A 19,849-nucleotide genomic window follows, 5' to 3' on the forward strand; every position below is an offset into this window, starting at 1 on the left:
ATATTCAATGCTCTCAAGGCTTGGCCTCAGCTAGCGAGGGCCAAGTTCATACGGTTTCAATCAGACAACATGACAACTGTTGCGTACATCAACCATCAGGGGGGAACAAGGAGTTCCCTAGCGATGGAAGAAGTGACCAAAATCATTCTATGGGCGGAGTCTCACTCCTGCCACCTGTCTGCTATCCACATCCCAGGAGTGGAAAATTGGGAAGCGGATTTTCTGAGTCGTCAGACATTGCATCCGGGGGAGTGGGAACTCCATCCGGAAATCTTTGCCCAAGTCACTCAGCTGTGGGGCATTCCAGACATGGATCTGATGGCCTCTCGTCAGAACTTCAAAGTTCCTTGCTACGGGTCCAGATCCAGGGATCCCAAGGCGGCTCTAGTGGATGCACTAGTAGCACCTTGGACCTTCAAACTAGCCTATGTGTTCCCGCCGTTTCCTCTCATCCCCAGGCTGGTAGCCAGGATCAATCAGGAGAGGGCGTCGGTGATCTTGATAGCTCCTGCGTAGCCACGCAGGACTTGGTATGCAGATCTGGTGAATATGTCATCGGCTCCACCTTGGAAGCTACCTTTGAGACGAGACCTTCTTGTTCAGGGTCCGTTCGAACATCCGAATCTGGTTTCACTCCAGCTGACTGCTTGGAGATTGAACGCTTGATTTTATCGAAGAGAGGGTTCTCAGATTCTGTTATCGATACTCTTGTTCAGGCCAGAAAGCCTGTAACTAGAAAGATTTACCACAAAATTTGGAAAAAATATATCTGTTGGTGTGAATCTAAAGGATTCCCTTGGGACAAGGTTAAGATTCCTAGGATTCTATCCTTCCTTCAAGAAGGATTGGAAAAAGGATTATCTGCAAGTTCCCTGAAGGGACAGATTTCTGCCTTGTCAGTGTTACTTCACAAAAAACTGGCTGCTGTGCCAGATGTTCAAGCCTTTGTTCAGGCTCTGGTTAGAATTAAGCCTGTTTACAAACCTTTGACTCCTCCTTGGAGTCTCAATTTAGTTCTTTCAGTTCTTCAGGGGGTTCCGTTTGAACCCTTGCATTCCGTTGATATTAAGTTATTATCTTGGAAAGTTTTGTTTTTAGTTGCAATTTCTTCTGCCAGAAGAGTTTCAGAATTATCTGCTCTGCAGTGTTCTCCTCCTTATCTGGTGTTCCATGCAGATAAGGTGGTTTTACGTACTAAACCTGGTTTTCTTCCAAAAGTTGTTTCTAACAAAAACATTAACCAGGAGATTATCGTACCTTCTCTGTGTCCGAAACCAGTTTCAAAGAAGGAACGTTTGTTGCACAATTTGGATGTTGTTCGCGCTCTAAAATTCTATTTAGATGCTACAAAGGATTTTAGACAAACATCTTCCTTGTTTGTTGTTTATTCCGGTAATAGGAGAGGTCAAAAAGCAACTTCTACCTCTCTCTCTTTTTGGATTAAAAGCATCATCAGATTGGCTTACGAGACTGCCGGACGGCAGCCTCCCGAAAGAATCACAGCTCATTCCACTAGGGCTGTGGCTTCCACATGGGCCTTCAAGAACGAGGCTTCTGTTGATCAGATATGTAGGGCAGCGACTTGGTCTTCACTGCACACTTTTACCAAATTTTACAAGTTTGATACTTTTGCTTCTTCTGAGGCTATTTTTGGGAGAAAGGTTTTGCAAGCCGTGGTGCCTTCCATTTAGGTGACCTGATTTGCTCCCTCCCTTCATCCGTGTCCTAAAGCTTTGGTATTGGTTCCCACAAGTAAGGATGACGCCGTGGACCGGACACACCTATGTTGGAGAAAACAGAATTTATGTTTACCTGATAAATTACTTTCTCCAACGGTGTGTCCGGTCCACGGCCCGCCCTGGTTTTTTAATCAGGTCTGATAATTTATTTTTTTTAACTACAGTCACCACGGTACCATATGGTTTCTCCTATGCAAATATTCCTCCTTAACGTCGGTCGAATGACTGGGGTAGGCGGAGCCTAGGAGGGATCATGTGACCAGCTTTGCTGGGCTCTTTGCCATTTCCTGTTGGGGAAGAGAATATCCCACAAGTAAGGATGACGCCGTGGACCGGACACACCGTTGGAGAAAGTAATTTATCAGGTAAACATAAATTCTGTTTTTCTCTTAACTCTTTCCTTTTGAGGATAATTAGGAACGGATATAAAAGAGGCACTAAAAGGCTGTGTGGAAACACTGTTAGATAAGAATTTTATGTACCACACAGCCTTGTTTGCATTCACTTTTATTGCCTGTTGTGTACATGTCCCTAATTCTCCTCAGCAGGAGAGATAGATAAGGTAAAACATAAGTTTAAAAGTGGCAGCATTCAGTGGAATTTCAAAAACCCGCAATTAAATTACAGGAAAGGGGGACAAAATAAATTAAATTATAGTGCAAAATGTAAGTACACACAATGAAATGCTTTATATTACGATCTCATACTGTTTAATACTTAGATCTTGCAGTTAAAATATATTGTATAACCAAATTGTATTTGGCCCTGCATTCCTCTAAACAGAATTATATGTGAGCCTGGAAGATATGTTGAAGTATTTGGATTGCAGCAGAGCTTTTCCCTCTTCATGCACATTCATGCTTTTAGTAGTGGATCTATAAAATAATATCAATGAAATCTGAATTCATAAACATGTTTTTATTTTGTTACAGGACATTGCAGTTGCATAGGAAAGAGCTGCATATATTTCTTTTCTCCAACATAGGTGTGTCCGGTCCACGGCGTCATCCTTACTTGTGGGATATTCTCTTCCCCAACAGGAAATGGCAAAGAGCCCAGCAAAGCTGGTCACATGATCCCTCCTAGGCTCCGCCTACCCCAGTCATTCTCTTTGCCGTTGTACAGGCAACATCTCCACGGAGATGGCTTAGAGTTTTTTAGTGTTTAACTGTAGTTTTTCATTATTCAATCAAGAGTTTGTTATTTTCAAATAGTGCTGGTACGTACTATTTACTCAGAAACAGAAAAGAGTATGTGTTCCCGCCATTTCCTCTCATCCCCAGGCTGATAGCCAGGATCAAGCAGGAGAGGGCGTCGGTGATCTTGATAGCTCCTGCGTGGCCACGCAGGACTTGGTATGCAGATCTGGTGAATATGTCATCGGCTCCACCTTGGAAGCTACCTTTGAGACGAGACCTTCTTGTTCAGGGTCCGTTCGAACATCCGAATCTGGTTTCACTCCAGCTGACTGCTTGGAGATTGAACGCTTGATTTTATCGAAGCGAGGATTCTCAGATTCTGTGATCGATACTCTTGTTCAGGCCAGAAAGCCTGTGACTAGAAAGATTTACCACAAAATTTGGAAAAAATATATCTGTTGGTGTGAATCTAAAGGATTCCCTTGGGACAAGGTTAAGATTCCTAGGATTCTATCCTTCCTTCAAGAAGGATTGGAAAAAGGATTATCTGCAAGTTCCCTGAAGGGACAGATTTCTGCCTTGTCGGTATTACTTCACAAAAAGCTGGCAGCTGTGCCAGATGTTCAAGCCTTTGTTCAGGCTCTGGTTAGAATCAAGCCTGTTTACAAACCTTTGACTCCTCCTTGGAGTCTCAATTTAGTTCTTTCAGTTCTTCAGGGGGTTCCGTTTGAACCCTTACATTCCGTTGATATTAAGTTATTATCTTGGAAAGTTTTGTTTTTAGTTGCGATTTCTTCTGCTAGAAGAGTCTCAGAATTATCTGCTCTGCAGTGTTCTCCTCCTTATCTGGTGTTCCATGCAGATAAGGTGGTTTTACGTACTAAACCTGGTTTTCTTCCAAAAGTTGTTTCTAACAAAAACATTAACCAGGAGATTATCGTACCTTCTCTGTGTCCAAAACCAGTTTCAAAGAAGGAACGTTTGTTGCACAATTTGGATGTTGTTCGCGCTCTAAAATTCTATTTAGATGCTACAAAGGATTTTAGACAAACATCTTCCTTGTTTGTTGTTTATTCAGGTAAAAGGAGAGGTCAAAAAGCAACTTCTACCTCTCTCTCTTTTTGGATTAAAAGCATCATCAGATTGGCTTACGAGACTGCCGGACGGCAGCCTCCCGAAAGAATCACAGCTCATTCCACTAGGGCTGTGGCTTCCACATGGGCCTTCAAGAACGAGGCTTCTGTTGATCAGATATGTAGGGCAGCGACTTGGTCTTCACTGCACACTTTTACCAAATTTTACAAGTTTGATACTTTTGCTTCTTCTGAGGCTATTTTTGGGAGAAAGGTTTTGCAAGCCGTGGTGCCTTCCATTTAGGTGACCTGATTTGCTCCCTCCCTTCATCCGTGTCCTAAAGCTTTGGTATTGGTTCCCACAAGTAAGGATGACGCCGTGGACCGGACACACCTATGTTGGAGAAAACAGAATTTATGTTTACCTGATAAATTTCTTTCTCCAACGGTGTGTCCGGTCCACGGCCCGCCCTGGTTTTTTTAATCAGGTCTGATTTTTTATTTTCTTTAACTACAGTCACCACGGTACCATATGGTTTCTCCTATGCAAATATTCCTCCTTAACGTCGGTCGAATGACTGGGGTAGGCGGAGCCTAGGAGGGATCATGTGACCAGCTTTGCTGGGCTCTTTGCCATTTCCTGTTGGGGAAGAGAATATCCCACAAGTAAGGATGACGCCGTGGACCGGACACACCGTTGGAGAAAGAAATTTATCAGGTAAACATAAATTCTGTTTTTAGATTATTTTTAGTAAAATCAAAAACTTAATATAGAAGAAAATACTGGAAATATTGTTCAGCACAGCACTTTTTTTGTTGCTATAGTATTTATTAACTTACCGTGAGGCAGTTTTATCATTCATCCTTTAACATATTCCATCTGTTTCCACTTACTTAGGGGAAACCTGCTTCCATCTGATAATGTCAAGATAACCAGTTATGGCAAGGTTTATACGTCTGTGCCCCGAGATAACCTCAAATCAATAGTGCTTATTTTGTCATTTATATCAATTAGTGAAATCCCAATGGTAAATGAATTGCTAAACATAACGTGGCTCTACATTAGTCAAACCTTGTTTCAATCTGTCTAGCAAAGGGTGTCTATATAATTGTTCTTGATATAACCACTGTAAGGGGAAATTCGTATATTTTTTACATAAAAATAAAGGTACATATAACATTACTCCTGTTCAAAGCAGAGGGAAACCTTGTTCTTACACCCAACCTTAGACCATGTCTCTATTTGCCCCAGTGTAGGAGGAAATGCTGTATTTTATAACACACTATTGATGGTGTGAGAGTAGACTATGGTCGTCATTTAAAATCTTGAATCCAGCCTTAAGGGGACAGTAAAATAAATATTTAACTTTTGTGATTTAGAGAGAGCGTGCAATTTTAAATTACATTCCAAATTATTTCTATTATCACATTGTTTCATTCTCTTGGTAGCCTTTCTTGAAGAGCTTAGGAGCAGCAATTCACTGCTGTGAGCTAGCTGGTGATTGGTGGCTGCACATATATATGCCTCTTGGCATTGGCTTACCTGATTATTATCGGTTATTTATAGAGCGCCAACAGATTCTGCAGCGCTACCTGATACTTTCGACTAGCTCGCAGTAGTGCATCGCTGTTGCGAAGGGTACTCTTTAACAAGAAATACAGGAAAAAGAAATCACATTTTATAGTAGAAGTAAATTGGAAAGTTTGTTTAAAATTGCACGTTCTGTCTAAATCATGAAAGATTAATTTTGACTTTACTGTCCCTTTTAAAATGCTTAAAAAAGATGTTTTAGGCAATTAGCAGAATTTTAAAAATCTTAAAGGGACAGTCGACACAAAAATTGTTATTGTTTAAAAAGATAAATAAAGCCTTTACTACCAATTCCGTAGCTTTGCACAAAAAACATGGTTATATTAACATTGTTTATAACCATTAAACTTCCGAAATTTGTGTCTGTTTCTAAGCCCCTAAAGACAGCCCCATGATCACATGCTTTTGTATTTGCTTTTCACATCAGTGGAAGTAAATTCATGTGAGCCATATAGATAATTGTGCTTACGCCCATGGATTCTAACACAGCACTAATTGGCTTAAATGCAAGCCAAGATAGTCATGTGATCAGGGGGCAGTCAGATGATGCTTATAAACAAGGTACTCAGTGAGGTAAAAAGTGTATTAATATAACCATGTTTTATGTGTAAAACTGGGGAATGGGTAATAAAGGGATTATCTATCTTTTAATCAATAATTTTGAGTTGACTGTCCCTTTTAATGACATATTTTACTTTTTGGTCAGCAGTGTCTTTGTCCCTTTATATGTCCATAACAGACAGCAGGGATTTAAACCTTTTGTTTCCCTCGTCTTTGTATCCTGACTTCTCATAAGTTTCTGGCCTTTCTATGACTGCACCATGTGCTTGTGAGTAAGGTGAAGGGACAGGAAGTGAGGTAGGCAGTGGTCACATGGAAATTACAAGGGGCTGTGCCAAAACGCAACATATGGGGAGGGAATCTGCTGCGGAGAACTGGACTTTGCTGGCTTGCCTCTACTCCCCCAGGATAGGCATTTACCTTGTGCCTAGCCTTATTCTAGATCCCTTCAGTAGACCTTAAACAATGCCTTACTCTTGTTTGGCTGGTTCAGAAAGTAAACTTCTTTTGTAATCTATTTATATTGTGTACTTGTTTTATAGATGCACAAAAGATTAACTATTTTCAAATTATTTGTGTTTTAAACAGATTGTTTGGTTTTTATATTCTGTAAAACATTGCCTAGTTGACTGTCTTTCTGCTCTTTTTGTAGACTGTGGACATTCATAAAGAAAAGGTGGCTCGCAGAGAGATTGGTATCTTAACAACCAATAAGAATACTGCAAGGAGCCATAAGATTATTGCTCCAGCTAACATTGAGCGTCCTGTCAGGTACATTCGAAAACCCATAGACTACACAGTACTGGATGACGTAGGTCATGGAGTTAAGGTAAGAATCCAGAAACCCCTAATTGTTTTATGATATAAGATTCTGTAATTATCATTTAATAGAGCTTAGTTGTTACAACTGAAATGTGCATGAATGTATTTGTTTTGTTCTCGCTCTTATGCTGTGCTTGCCATATGCACCAGCATTTAAACACCGCGCCTACTTAGTGAGTCAGCCGTGGCTTTTATGACAGTCTTTGAAGACACAAGACCAGGATATGTCTGTATGGTAATGATGGTAACGTTTACCAGAGGCATTTTCACCTTTTTAAGTAGTTTGCAAAAAATGCTTTTATCCAAAGCTGATATTGCACTCCTGCACATTTCACAATTATGTCCCTTTAGGAGGATTTTTTTTATGTTTGCTGGCCTTACATGTTGGGGTATGTGGAAAATCTATCAAATAATTTTGCATTTCCATATCCATTTTCCCCTAAATAAATGATAAAAATGTAAATCCGTTTTTAGTGAATAAAACCATAATGTCTAAATGTAAAACTAGTTTATTACAGAACTATGGGCCCCATGTAGTGTGGCTTTTTCTTTTTTACCTTTTACAGTATGAGGTAATCTTAAAATACAGTTTAAAATGGAGGATACATCATATGCAGTTTTCCCAATGCTAAACTGTGCTTGTCCCACAAACACTTAGAAAAGGCTTAATTCCGTATCCTGCAGATGCTGCAGATGTAATGGTTTAGGCAATTTGCAGCATTTGGAAATCCTGGGTTACATATTTTGTATTGGGTCACATTAAGGAGAATGGGACAAAGCACGATCAACTTAAGATTTAAATAAAATGTACTTGTGCTAAGAAAACTACCAAACATTTTAAATATTTTATAAATATTATATTTTTACATAAGCATACATTTATATAGAAAGCTGGAAAGTGATATATGTAAACAGTTCAGAGACATTCATACTTTTCACTCAAGGCATGGAAATATACATTTTGTTCCCCTATATGTCTTGCTTCTGAGGAATACAAGAGCAGTGTTGTACTAATTCCTCCTTCAACTCTCAGCTGTGATGTCTTTACAGACCACAACAGTTTGCATGGGCTTTTTAAGATGATCTGTGCATGAGTTTCAAATCTTGGACATTAGTTTTATGGATTTATATTTATATGCTTTGATTTATACCTTTTTTTTTTTTTTTTTTATCTGCTGCACTTTTCATTAAATGTAATATCTCTGATCATTTAGAGCTTTAGTGCACAAATACTGCACAGCCACCCATATAAAACCGCTATTGCAGCAGTCTCCTAGCAACGCTTCACTGTCATTTTAGAAGTTAGTACTAGACATTCAGATTGTGTAGAAGAATTTGGTTACACAAACAGATTGCATAAAATCTAGAAAGGATTACATTCTGTAACATATCCATAAATCTCTGATAAATCTGCCAAAATGTATCTTTCAATAAATGTTACACCAAGTTTGTGCAGTGTTGTATTTGAATTAAAATACAGTATTTAATTAAATAAGAACAATATTTAAGTATGCATTATAATTGAGAAATAAGTACTTGAATGATTCCCCCCCGCTTCTGATGTAGGAAGCTATGAAGATAATCCCCCCCCCCCAAAAAAAAAACAAACTGTATATCTATCTTGTAATGATGTTTATTTTTATAATCCTCACTACATACTTAATTACATATAGCTGTAAACCATTGCCTGCTTCACAGTGATTTGTAATACTTAGAGGGAGAGACCATTGTCTCAGATGATACGCTTTCTTTGGTTTAAAGGGACATTATACACTAAACAATTGCTAGATAGAATGATGCATTCAAAGAAAAGATTAGTCTGAGAATAACACGTAGATATATTTTTTTTAAAGTTTCATCTGCTGTTTAAATATTTGCAAAATAAGTGTAATGTTTTAGTGTCTACCTCTTAGCCAATAGCTGTGCTTGCGCTTTCATTGTGCCGTCGTCTAGCATGGATATTGGCTTAGACGTGGAAAAGTCACCTCATTGCAAAACTGAGCTGTGCAGTGAGCAGATGGAGGTGCTTAGGTTAGTGCTAAAGCCTATTTTATCTTCGTTCTCTTGGTATCTTTATTTGAAACAGGAATGTATGCTTAGGAGTTAACTTAAAAAAAATATTAGAAAGTTTCTTAAAATGGCATGCTCTATCTGAATCATGAAAGAAAAAAAAAATTGGTTTCATATCACTTTAAGGTTTAATAATCCAATAATAAAAAAGATAAATTTAACGACTAGCGCCGTACCCTGTATGACGCTGGTTGTTATGCCCTTAAGGACCAGCGACATACCCTGTACGCCGCTGCAGTCATGGGATTCTCTCTGCCGCGATCTTGCTCAAAATTGCAAGATTGCAAGATTTCTGCATGCATGAAATACGGTTGCAGAGTTCCCGAAGTAGAGTGGGCGGGACCGCTACGCTACGCCACGCTACAGGGGAAAAAAACCCTCTAGCTGCGTGATTGGGGAGGAGCAGTGAGGGGGATCATATGTGGGATATTTTTTGAGGAAAAGGGATCGGGGAGGGGGTTTTGGGTATTGGGGGGCAGCTACACTACAGAAAAAAGAGTATATATATATATATATATATATATATCTATGAGTTAGAGAGCTGTTTGTGGTGGGGGGGGGGGATCAGGGAGGTTAGGGGGGATACTACCCTGCAGTAAATTTATAATTAAAAAAAAAACACACCAAAAAAAACTTTTTATACTGGCAGACTTTCTGCCAGTACTTAAGATGGGGGTGACCTTTAGGCTACGGGGGGGGGGGTCGGAAGAGAGCTGTTTGAGAGGGATCAGGGGGTGGGATGTGTCAGGTAGAAGGGTAATCTCTACACTAAAGCTAAAATTAACACTACAAGCTACTAGGACTGGGCGATATGGGGGAAAAAAATTGCGACTTTCACGTCGCCTCCCTCTAACCTAAATAAGCCCCATCAGCTCCCACTGTAACCCAGCACCCTCTGTAACCCCCATAAGCCCCCCTCTGTAACCAACATACAACATAAGTCCCAGCGCACCCCCCTCCCTGTAACCCGCATCAGCCACAGCGCCATCAACTTCCACTGTAACCCACAATAGCACCCCCTGTGTAACCTACATAAGTCCCATCAGCTCCCACTGTAACACACCCAATAAGCACTGCCTGTAACCACCATCAGCCCCCAAACAACATAAGTCCCAGCACCCCCCTCCCTGTAACCCGCTTTAATTCTGTTTATATGTAGAGATGGCAAAAATGCTCTGGTCTTTTGGGGAAGCTTTTGTCTGAAGTACCTGGTCCTTAAGGGGTTAACCTCAGCTAATAACTGAAATATGTGTGTATCCTAGGGATATATCTGATAACCGATATCAGGGGCCGATATTCTGTACATTTCAAATCTGAAAAATCAACACAATTTATACATAAATATGGTATAAACTGAGCATGTTTATTACAATTTTAAACATTAAAACTTTAAAAGCAAACAACTGTGAAAAATAAAGTGCCTGCATGAATACAGAACTCATTAGCTTGTGCCTGCTATGCAGTCAGTGTTGCTTTAAACTAGTTTACCCATAGTTGTCTAGTCAGTAATGCAAAAGTTGCATGCTCTAATGAACTGGACTTCCCTAGAGCAGTAGTCTCAAAGTACAGGCCCTGGGGCCATATGCGGCCCCAAAGATAGTTTCATGTGGCCCTCCCTTTTAAGGTTAACTATTAATTTGGGTTGTCAATTTCTCCTACATTGGTGTATCCGGTCCACGGCTTCATCCTTACTTGTGGGATATTCTCAATCCCTACAGGAAGTGGCAAAGAGAGCACACAGCAGAGCTGTCCATATAGCTCCCCTCAGGCTCCGCCCCCCCAGTCATTCTCTTTGCCGCTCTAACTAGTAGCATCTCCACGGGGGTGGTAAAGAGTATGTGGTGTTAGTTGTAGTTTTTTATTTCTTCTATCAAGAGTTTGTTATTTTAAAATAGTGCCGGCTTGTACTATTTACTCTGAAGCAGAAAGTGATGAAGATTTCTGCTGAGAGGAATATGATTTTAGCACCAGTAACTAAAATCCATTGCTGTTCCCACGCAGGACTGTTGAATACCAGAGAACTTCAGTTGGGGGGAACAGTTTGCAGGCTTAACTGCTTCAGGTATGATCAGTCATTTTTCTAGCAAGACCAAGTAATGCTAGAAGACTGTCAGAAATCCCCTCAGGGATAGGTAAGCCATTTTTCTCAGACTCTGTATAAAATGATGGCTTATATTAAGGGCTCTATGCTGGTTGACACTATTGTGGGCTTAATCGATTGCTTTTTAGCATGTTTTAGTATGAATAAGGTGTTTTTTGAGACTTTTGAAACACTTATGGGGTTTAATATTGCGCCTGGCACTTAATTGGACACCTAATCTAGTCTAAAAGGCCCCACCACTCTGGAATGAAGAGGGAGGAGGCCACATTTTCGCGCCTCAATTGCGCAGTTGTTTTGACTAGACAGTTCATGCAGCTTCACGTGGGGAGTCCAGAGACATCAGAAAGGACTTCAGAGAGGCTTATTTCCTACTTAAATAATCCCTAAGGAAGGTAAAAGCCACAGTAGAGGCTGTGGCATTGTACTGTAGTGTTTTTAACCGGTTAACTGCTGTTCTTAGCTCCGGTTTGGGCATTAAAGGGTTAATTGGTCTGAAAATTTGTGTGCAATCTTTTCAAAGCATTAAGACACTGTGGTGAAAATTTCATTAAAATCGGGTGTTTATTTGATGGTTTTTTGATGTTTAAGTAATAAAGTGTGCACTTTTATTATTTAAAGACACAGTAACGTTTTTGTCAAAATTAATTTTTATTGCATTGAAGTTCTGTCTAAGTCTGTCAAACATGTCTGACCCTTCAGATAGCCTATGTTCTGTATGTTTAAAGGCCAAGGCGGTTCCCCCATTAAATTTATGTGTGAAGTGTGCCATAGTGTCCAAACAGCTTAAGGACCGTACAGTCACGCTTAAAGATGTAGCCCAAGATGATTCTTTAGCTGAAGGTAGTGAGGATAGCCCGCTATCCTCTCCTTCTGTGTCAGCACCAGCTATGCCCGCGCAAGCGATGCCCAGTACATCTAGCGCACCAATTGCTATTACTTTGCAACAGTTAGCAGCAGTAATGGATAATTCTCTCGCAGCATTTTTATCCAAACTGCCAGCTTTTCCAAGGAAGCGTGATTGCTCAGTTTTAAATACAGAAAATGAGCAAGCAGACGCAGAGGATAATTTATCTGTAGTGCCCTCACATCAATCTGACTTGGCGGTGAGGGAGGGCCTGTCTGAGGGAGAAATTTCTGACACAGGAAAAGTTTCTCAGCAGGCAGAGCCAGATACCATAGCATTGAAATTTGTTAGAACACCTCCGCGCCCTGCTTAAGGAGGTCCTAGCTACACTGGATGATTGTGACCCTTTGGTGGTCCCAGAAATATTGTGTAAAATGGACACATTCTTAGAGGTCCCAGTACACACTGATGCGTTTCCGATACCTAAGAGGGTGGCGGATATCGTGACTAGGGAGTGGGAGAAGCCAGGTGTACCTTTTGTTCCCCCTCCTATATTTAAGAAAATGTTCCCAATCGTTGACCCTAGAAGGGACGCGTGGCAGACGGTCCCTAAGGTAGAGGGGGCAGTTTCAACACTAGCTAAGCGCACGACTATACCAATAGAAGACAGTTGCGCTTTCAAAGATCCTATGGATAAAAAATTAGAAGGTTTACGTAAGAAAATTTTTGTTCAACAAGGTTTTCTTCTTCAACCAATTTCTTGCATTATTCCTGTAACCACTGCAGCGGCTTTTTGGTTTGAGGAACTAGAAAACTCGCTCCAGAAGGAGACTTCTTATGATGAAGTCATGGACAGAATTCACACCCTGAAGTTGGCTAATTCTTTCATTACAGATGCCGCTTTTCAGTTAGCTAAATTAGCGGCAAAAAATTCTGGTTTCGCAATCGTGGCGCGCAGAGCGCTTTGGCTAAAATCTTGGTCGGCGGATGTGTCGTCAAAAACAAAATTGCTTAATATTCCTTTCAAGGGTAAGACCCTATTCGGGCCAGAGTTGAAAGAAATTATTTCAGATATCACTGGGGGAAAGGGCCATGCCCTTCCACAGGATAGACCTTTCAAAGCTAAAAATAAGTCTAATTTTCGTTCCTTTTGCAATTTCAGGAACGGACCTGCTTCTACCTCTACAGCCACTAGGCAAGAGGGTAACGCATCCCAGCCCAAACCAGCATGGAAACCATTGCAAGGCTGGAACAAGGGTAAACAGGCCAAGAAGCCTGCTGCTGCTACCAAGACAGCATGAAGGGGTAGCCCCCGATCCGGGACCGGATCTAGTAGGGGGCAGACTTTCTCTCTTTGCTCAGGCTTGGGCAAGAGATGTTCCGGACCCCTGGGCACTAGAAATTGTCTCTCAGGGGTATCTTCTAGAATTCAAGGACTTTCCTCCAAAGGGAAGGTTCCACATGTCTCGCTTATCTTTAGACCAGATAAAGAGACAGGTATTCTTACGTTGCGTAGAAGACCTTCTAAAAATGGGAGTGATACACCCAGTTCCAACAGCAGAACAAGGACTGGGTTTTTTTTCAAACCTGTTTGTAGTTCCCAAAAAGGAAGGAACTTTCAGGCCAATCCTGGATTTAAAAATCCTAAACAAATTCCTCAGAGTTCCATCATTCAAAATGGAAACCATTCGGACAATTTTACCAATGATCCAGGAGGGTCAATATATGACTACCGTGGACTTAAAGGATGCGTACCTGCATATTCCTATCCACAAAGATCACCATCAGTTCCTGAGGTTCGCCTTTCTGGACAAGCATTACCAGTTCGTGGCTCTTCCCTTCGGATTGGCCACTGCTCCCAGAATTTTCACAAAGGTGTTAGGGTCCCTTCTAGCGGTGCTAAGACCAAGGGGCATTGCAGTAGCACCTTACCTAGACGACATCTTAATACAAGCGTCGTCCTTTCACAAAGCAAAGGCTCATACGGACATTGTTCTAGCCTTTCTAAGGTCTCACGGGTGGAAGGTGAACATAGAAAAGAGTTCTCTGTCCCCGTTCACAAGGGAACAATAATAGACTCGGTAGAAATGAAGATCTTTCTGACGGAGGTCAGGAAGTTAAAACTGTTGAACACTTGTCGAGTTCTTCATGCCATTCCTCAACCCTCCGTAGCTCAGTGCATGGAGGTAATAGGACTAATGGTTGCGGCAATGGACGTGGTTCCCTTTGCTCGAATTCATTTAAGACCACTGCAATTGTGCATGCTCAGACAGTGGAATGGGGATTATGCAGATTTGTCTCCCCAGATACAAATGGACCAGAAAACCAGGGACTCACTCCTCTGGTGGTTGTCTCAGGATCACCTGTCTCAGGGAATGAGTTTCCGCAGACCGGAGTGGATCATTGTCACGACCGACGCCAGCCTCTTAGGCTGGGGTGCGGTCTGGGAGTCCCTGAAAGCTCAGGGTCTATGGTCTCGGGAAGAATCTCTTCTCCCGATAAACATTTTGGAATTGAGAGCGATATTCAATGCGCTCCAGGCATGGCCTCAACTAGCGGAGGCCAAATTCATCAGATTTCAGCCGGACAACATGACTGTAGCGTACATCAATCATCAGGGGGGAACAAAGAGTTCCCTGGCGATGAGGGAGGTATCCAAGATCATCAAATGGGCAGAGGATCACTCCTGCCATCTATCAGCAATTCACATCCCAGGAGTGGACAACTGGGAAGCGGATTATCTGAGTCGTCAGACTTTCCATCCGGGGGAGTGGGAACTTCACCCGGAGGTTTTTGCCCAGTTAACTCAACTATGGGGCCTTCCAGATCTGGATCTGATGGCGTCACGTCAGAACTCCAAAGTTCCATGTTACGGGTCCAGGGATCCCAAGGCGACATTGGTAGATGCCTTAGTGGCGCCTTGGTCTTTAATGGCGCCTTGGTCAATCTAGCTTATGACTTTCCACCGTTTCCTCTTCTCCCACGGCTAGTAGCCAGGATCAAACAGGAGAAGGGTTCGGTAATTCTGATAGCTCCTGCGTGGCCACGCAGGACTTGGTATGCAGACCTGGTGAATATGTCATCGGTTCCACCATGGATGCTACCTTTGAGGCAGGACCTTCTAATCCAAGGTCCATTTGACCATCCAAACCTATTTTCTCTGCAACTGACTGCTTGGAGATTGAACGCTTGATTCTAGCTAAGCGTGGGTTTTCGGAATCGGTTATAGATACTCTGATCCAGGCTAGAAAGCCTGTCACGAGGAAAATTTACCATAAAATATGGCGGAAATATCTTTGCTGGTGCGAATCCAAGGGTTACTCATGGAGTAAGATTAGGATTCCAAGATTACTATCTTTTCTCCAAGAAGGATTGGAGAAAGGTCTGTCAGCTAGTTCCTTAAAAGGACAGATATCTGCTCTGTCTGTTTTGTTACACAAGCGTCTGGCAGCCGTGCCAGATGTTCAGGCGTTTGTACAGGCTTTAGTCAGAATCAAGCCTGTCTACAGACCTGTGGCTCCTCCATGTAGTCTAAATTTAGTTCTTTCAGTTCTTCAAGGGGTTCCGTTTGAACCTCTACATTCCATAGATATTAAGTTACTATCTTGGAAAGTTTTGTTTTTGGTAGCTATTTCTTCTGCTAGAAGAGTTTCTGAATTGTCTGCTTTGCAGTGTAATTCACCCTATCTGGTGTTTCATACAGATAAGGTCGTTTTACGTACCAAACCTGGTTTTCTTCCAAAAGTGGTTTCCAATAAGAATATTAACCAGGAAATAGTTGTTCCTTCTCTGTGTCCTAATCCAGTTTCTAACAAGGAACGTCTGTTACACAATCTTGATGTGGTTCGTGCTTTGAAGTTTTATCTAAAAGCAACTAAAGACTTCAGACAAACATCGTCCTTGTTTGTCGTCTATTCTGGCAAGAGGAGAGGCCAAAAGGCGACTGCGACCTCTCTGTCTTTCTGGCTGAAAAGCATCATCCGGTTGGCTTATGAGACTGCTGGAAGGCAGCCTCCTGAACGAATTACAGCTCACTCTACTAGAGCTGTGGCTTCCACATGGGCTTTCAAGAATGAGGCTTCTGTTGAGCAGATCTGTAAGGCAGCGACTTGGTCTTCACTGCATGCATTTGCCAAATTTTACAAATTTGATACTTTTGCTTCTTCTGAGGCTATTTTTGGGAGAAAGGATTTACAAGCAGTGGTGCCTTCCGTTTAGGTTATATGACTTGTTCCCTCCCTTCATCCGTGTCCTAAAGCTTTGGTATTGGTTCCCACAAGTAAGGATGAAGCCGTGGACCGGATACACCAATATAGGAGAAAACAGAATTTGTTTACCTGATAAATTTCTTTCTCCTACAGTGTATCCGGTCCACCGCCCACCCTGGCATTTGGTCAGGTTTAAATTTATTTTTGTAAACTACAGTCACCACTGCACCCTATGGTTCTCTTTTTTCTCCTAACCGTCGGTCGAATGACTGGGGGGGCGGAGCCTGAGGGGAGCTATATGGACAGCTCTGCTGTGTGCTCTCTTTGCCACTTCCTGTAGGGATTGAGAATATCCCACAAGTAAGGATGAAGCCGTGGACCGGATACACCGTAGGAGAAAGAAATTTATCAGGTAAACATAAATTCTGTTTTTTTTTTTAGGGTTCTTAGAGGTGTAACTAGTTGATATTCTATATAGGCACTCAAAAGATAAATTTAAGACAATAGACCAGTGTAGACTCCCACCATTCACTGTTTGGATAAATATCACTTTTTACGTTGTCATACAGATCCAGAATGATCACTTCACTTGGCACTCACAAGATAAATATAGACAACTGTGTATGTCCGTTGTGGGCTACAACTCCCACCATGCACTACTACTTGGGAAATGTCCCTTCCAGTTCCTAGTATATCTAGCACTTACTCAGTTCAAGCGGCCCCCATGAGTGCTGGACTCTTGGCCAGTGGCCCCAAGATACATTGAGTTTGATACCCCTGCCCTAGAGCATGTAATTGAGTGTCTCTTTAATGTGAGACTATGAGGTCACAGTTGATGCCAATTTTGTAAATTGGCATCAACTGTGACTTCATTCATATAGCAGATTACATGTTTCAGGAATCAAAGTTGAATTTGCAGCAATGCCAAAAAACTATATAAGACTAAAGAAAGCCGCTGAGAAATAAATATAAATAATTACTAGTAGCGTTGTATATAAATAGAATAAAGCAGAAGTAATGTAAATAATGTATTTATTATACATGGGAAGTATATCCCCATAACACACTACAGACCAGATTTATAGTGTCCTGTATCCATTTATAGCAAATATATGCCCATATCACACTACAGAGCAGGTTTATAGCTCCCTGTACCCCTTTATACCAAATATATGTCCATATCACACTACAGACCAAGTTTTAATAGTATCCTGTACCACTTTATGCCAAGTGTAAGCCCATATCACACTACATACAAGATTTATAGCTCCCTGTACCTCTTTATGCCAAGTAAATGCCCATATCACACTACAGAGCAGGCTTATAGTTCCCTGTACCCCTTTATGCCAAGTATATGCCGATATCACAGTACAGAGCAAATTTATAGTACCCTGTGTACCTCTAAATGTATGACAATATGACAGTACAGACCAGATATATAGTACCCACTGGGAAGTAATACACTCCGGTCCACAGGGAGTGAGAGCCCCAAACTAGGCAGTGATATATTTGCCCAAATGCGTTAATGCACTACTGCAGACGACAGCACTTACACAGGCTTAGAAAAATGAATTGTCACAGACTTAGATGGTAACTAACCCGGCTTGTACAACACATCAGCTGAACTGCTTTTCCCTTATCATACATTGCGTGGCCGGGCCTGCAGACTGCAGAGGTACTACAGTAAATGTCTTACCTCTAGTCCTCTACCGCTGCACTGTGAGCTCCGCCTGCGGGGTTTGTGGGGGTGGAGTTAGACGTCATGACGTGGTGCGGCAGCGTGGCTTCTCAAATTCCATCCGCAAGAGTAAATTCAGTGAGCGTGATATCGGGCATATCGGTGAGTTTGGGGCCGATAATGTTAGAAATTAGAGATATCGGCAACACCGATTATCGGTCGACCCCTAGTGTATCAGTCATTGGCTGTGAAAAACTCTCACAGCTCACTTGGTTAAAAGAGACATAAACTGAAATAGATATGCTTCTCTCCTTTTTTATAACCTCAAAATAAAGGCATTTTATATATGTTTTTAATAAAATTAAAGGGATATTAAACACACATTTTTCATTGTGAATTCATGATTCAGATAGAGCATGAAGTTTTAAGTACCTTTCTAACTTACTCTTATTTTTTCTTCATTCTCTTGCTATCTTTATTTAAAACGCAGGAATGTAAATCTTAGCTGCCAGCCCATTTTAGGTTCAGCACCATGGATAGCGCTTGCTTATTGGTGGCTTACATTTAGCCAGCAATAAGCAACCATTACCCAGTTTCTTAACCAAAAATGGCTCAGCTCCTGTGCATCACATTCCGTATTTTTAAATAAAGATAGCAAGAGAAGGAAGAAAATTTGTTAATAGGTGGAAATTAGAAAGTTGCTTTAATTGCATGCTCTATCTGAATCGCAAAAGAAAAATTTTTGGTTTAGTGTCCCTTTAAATAAGAGTGATATATATATATATATAAAATCAATCACTGAACCCAATTTTTTTTCTTTCGTGATTCAGATAGAGCATGCAATCTTGGTATCTTTATTTGAAATGCAAGAATTTAAGTTTAGATGCCGGCCTATTTTTGGTGAACAACCTGGGTTATTCTTGCTGATTGGTGGATAAATTCATCCACCAATAAAAAAAAGTGCTGGTCAGAGTTCTGAAACAAAAAAGAAGCTTAGATGCCTTTTTCAAATAAAGATAGCAAGTGAACGAAGAAAAATTGATGATAGGAGTAAATTGGAAAGTTGCTTAAAATTGCATGCTCTTTCTGAATCACGAAATAAAAAAAATTGGGTTCAGTGTCCCTTTAAAGGGACAGTCAACACCAGAATTTTTGTTGTTTAAAAAGAAAGATAATCCCTTTATTACCCATTCCCCAGTTTTGCACAACCAACAGTTATATTAATATACTTTTTACCTCTGTAATTACCTTGTATCTAAGCTTCTGCTGACTGTCCCCTTATTTCAGTTCTTTTGACAGAAATGCAGTTTAGCCAATCAGTGCTCAGTCCTAGGTCACTTTACATGCATGAGCTCAATGTTATCTATATGAAACATGTGAACTAATGCCCTCTAGTGGTCAAAATGTATTCAGATTAGAGGCAGTCTTCAAGGTCTAAGAAATTAGCATATGAACCTCCTAGTTTTAGCTTTCAACTAAGAATACCAAGAGAACAAAGCAAAATTGGTGATAAAAGTAAATTGGGAAATTGTTTAAAATTGCATGCCCTATTTAAATCATGAAAGTTTTTTTTGGACTTGACTGTCCCTTTAATGATGCAAATATCAAAATCTTTGTTTCACGCCCCTTTAACCCACTTTGTTTGAGACATGAAAAAGAACCATTGCCATTTTGAGGACTCAGAGGAGTAAATATACCCCTTCGTACTTTTTTTCCCCCCATGTTTTCTATGCTGAGAATTTTAAGGGTGGATCCTAGTGATTGTTGCTTATTCTTTATAGATATGTCAGTAAAGGGTTTTATAACTGCTTTGCTGGCAAAAGCTAAAGGTTAAATATTAGAGCTTTTTAAAGGATGGAATAAGCGTCTGTTTGGATGGGTTTTTAGTCCTGCTTGGCTGTGAGTGATACATATGCTTTCTATTTTTGCATGTTTTCTTCTGCTAATTTAATCACAAAGAGATTGAAATAATTATGTAATGAATTCACATATTCAGTAAAGTTTTCACATAGCTTTACAGAAC

The 19,849-nt window shown here is 40.9% G+C and overlaps 1 protein-coding gene across 12 annotated transcripts in view; it reads left to right on the top strand.

Moving 5' to 3' along the window:
• The window catches only part of ABI1 (abl interactor 1), a 348,244-nt gene that overhangs the window by 204,479 nt on the left and 123,916 nt on the right, over nucleotides 1–19,849 (top strand). For all 12 annotated transcript variants that reach the window (XM_053713914.1, XM_053713911.1, XM_053713917.1 and 9 more), the window contains exon 3: nucleotides 6,756–6,932. In XM_053713914.1, the coding sequence (XP_053569889.1) occupies nucleotides 6,756–6,932 (177 nt within the window). The remainder of the gene's footprint in view (nucleotides 1–6,755; nucleotides 6,933–19,849) is intronic.

The sequence above is a fragment of the Bombina bombina genome, chromosome 5, assembly GCF_027579735.1.
Source record: "Bombina bombina isolate aBomBom1 chromosome 5, aBomBom1.pri, whole genome shotgun sequence".
NCBI classification, from domain to species: domain Eukaryota; kingdom Metazoa; phylum Chordata; class Amphibia; order Anura; family Bombinatoridae; genus Bombina; species Bombina bombina.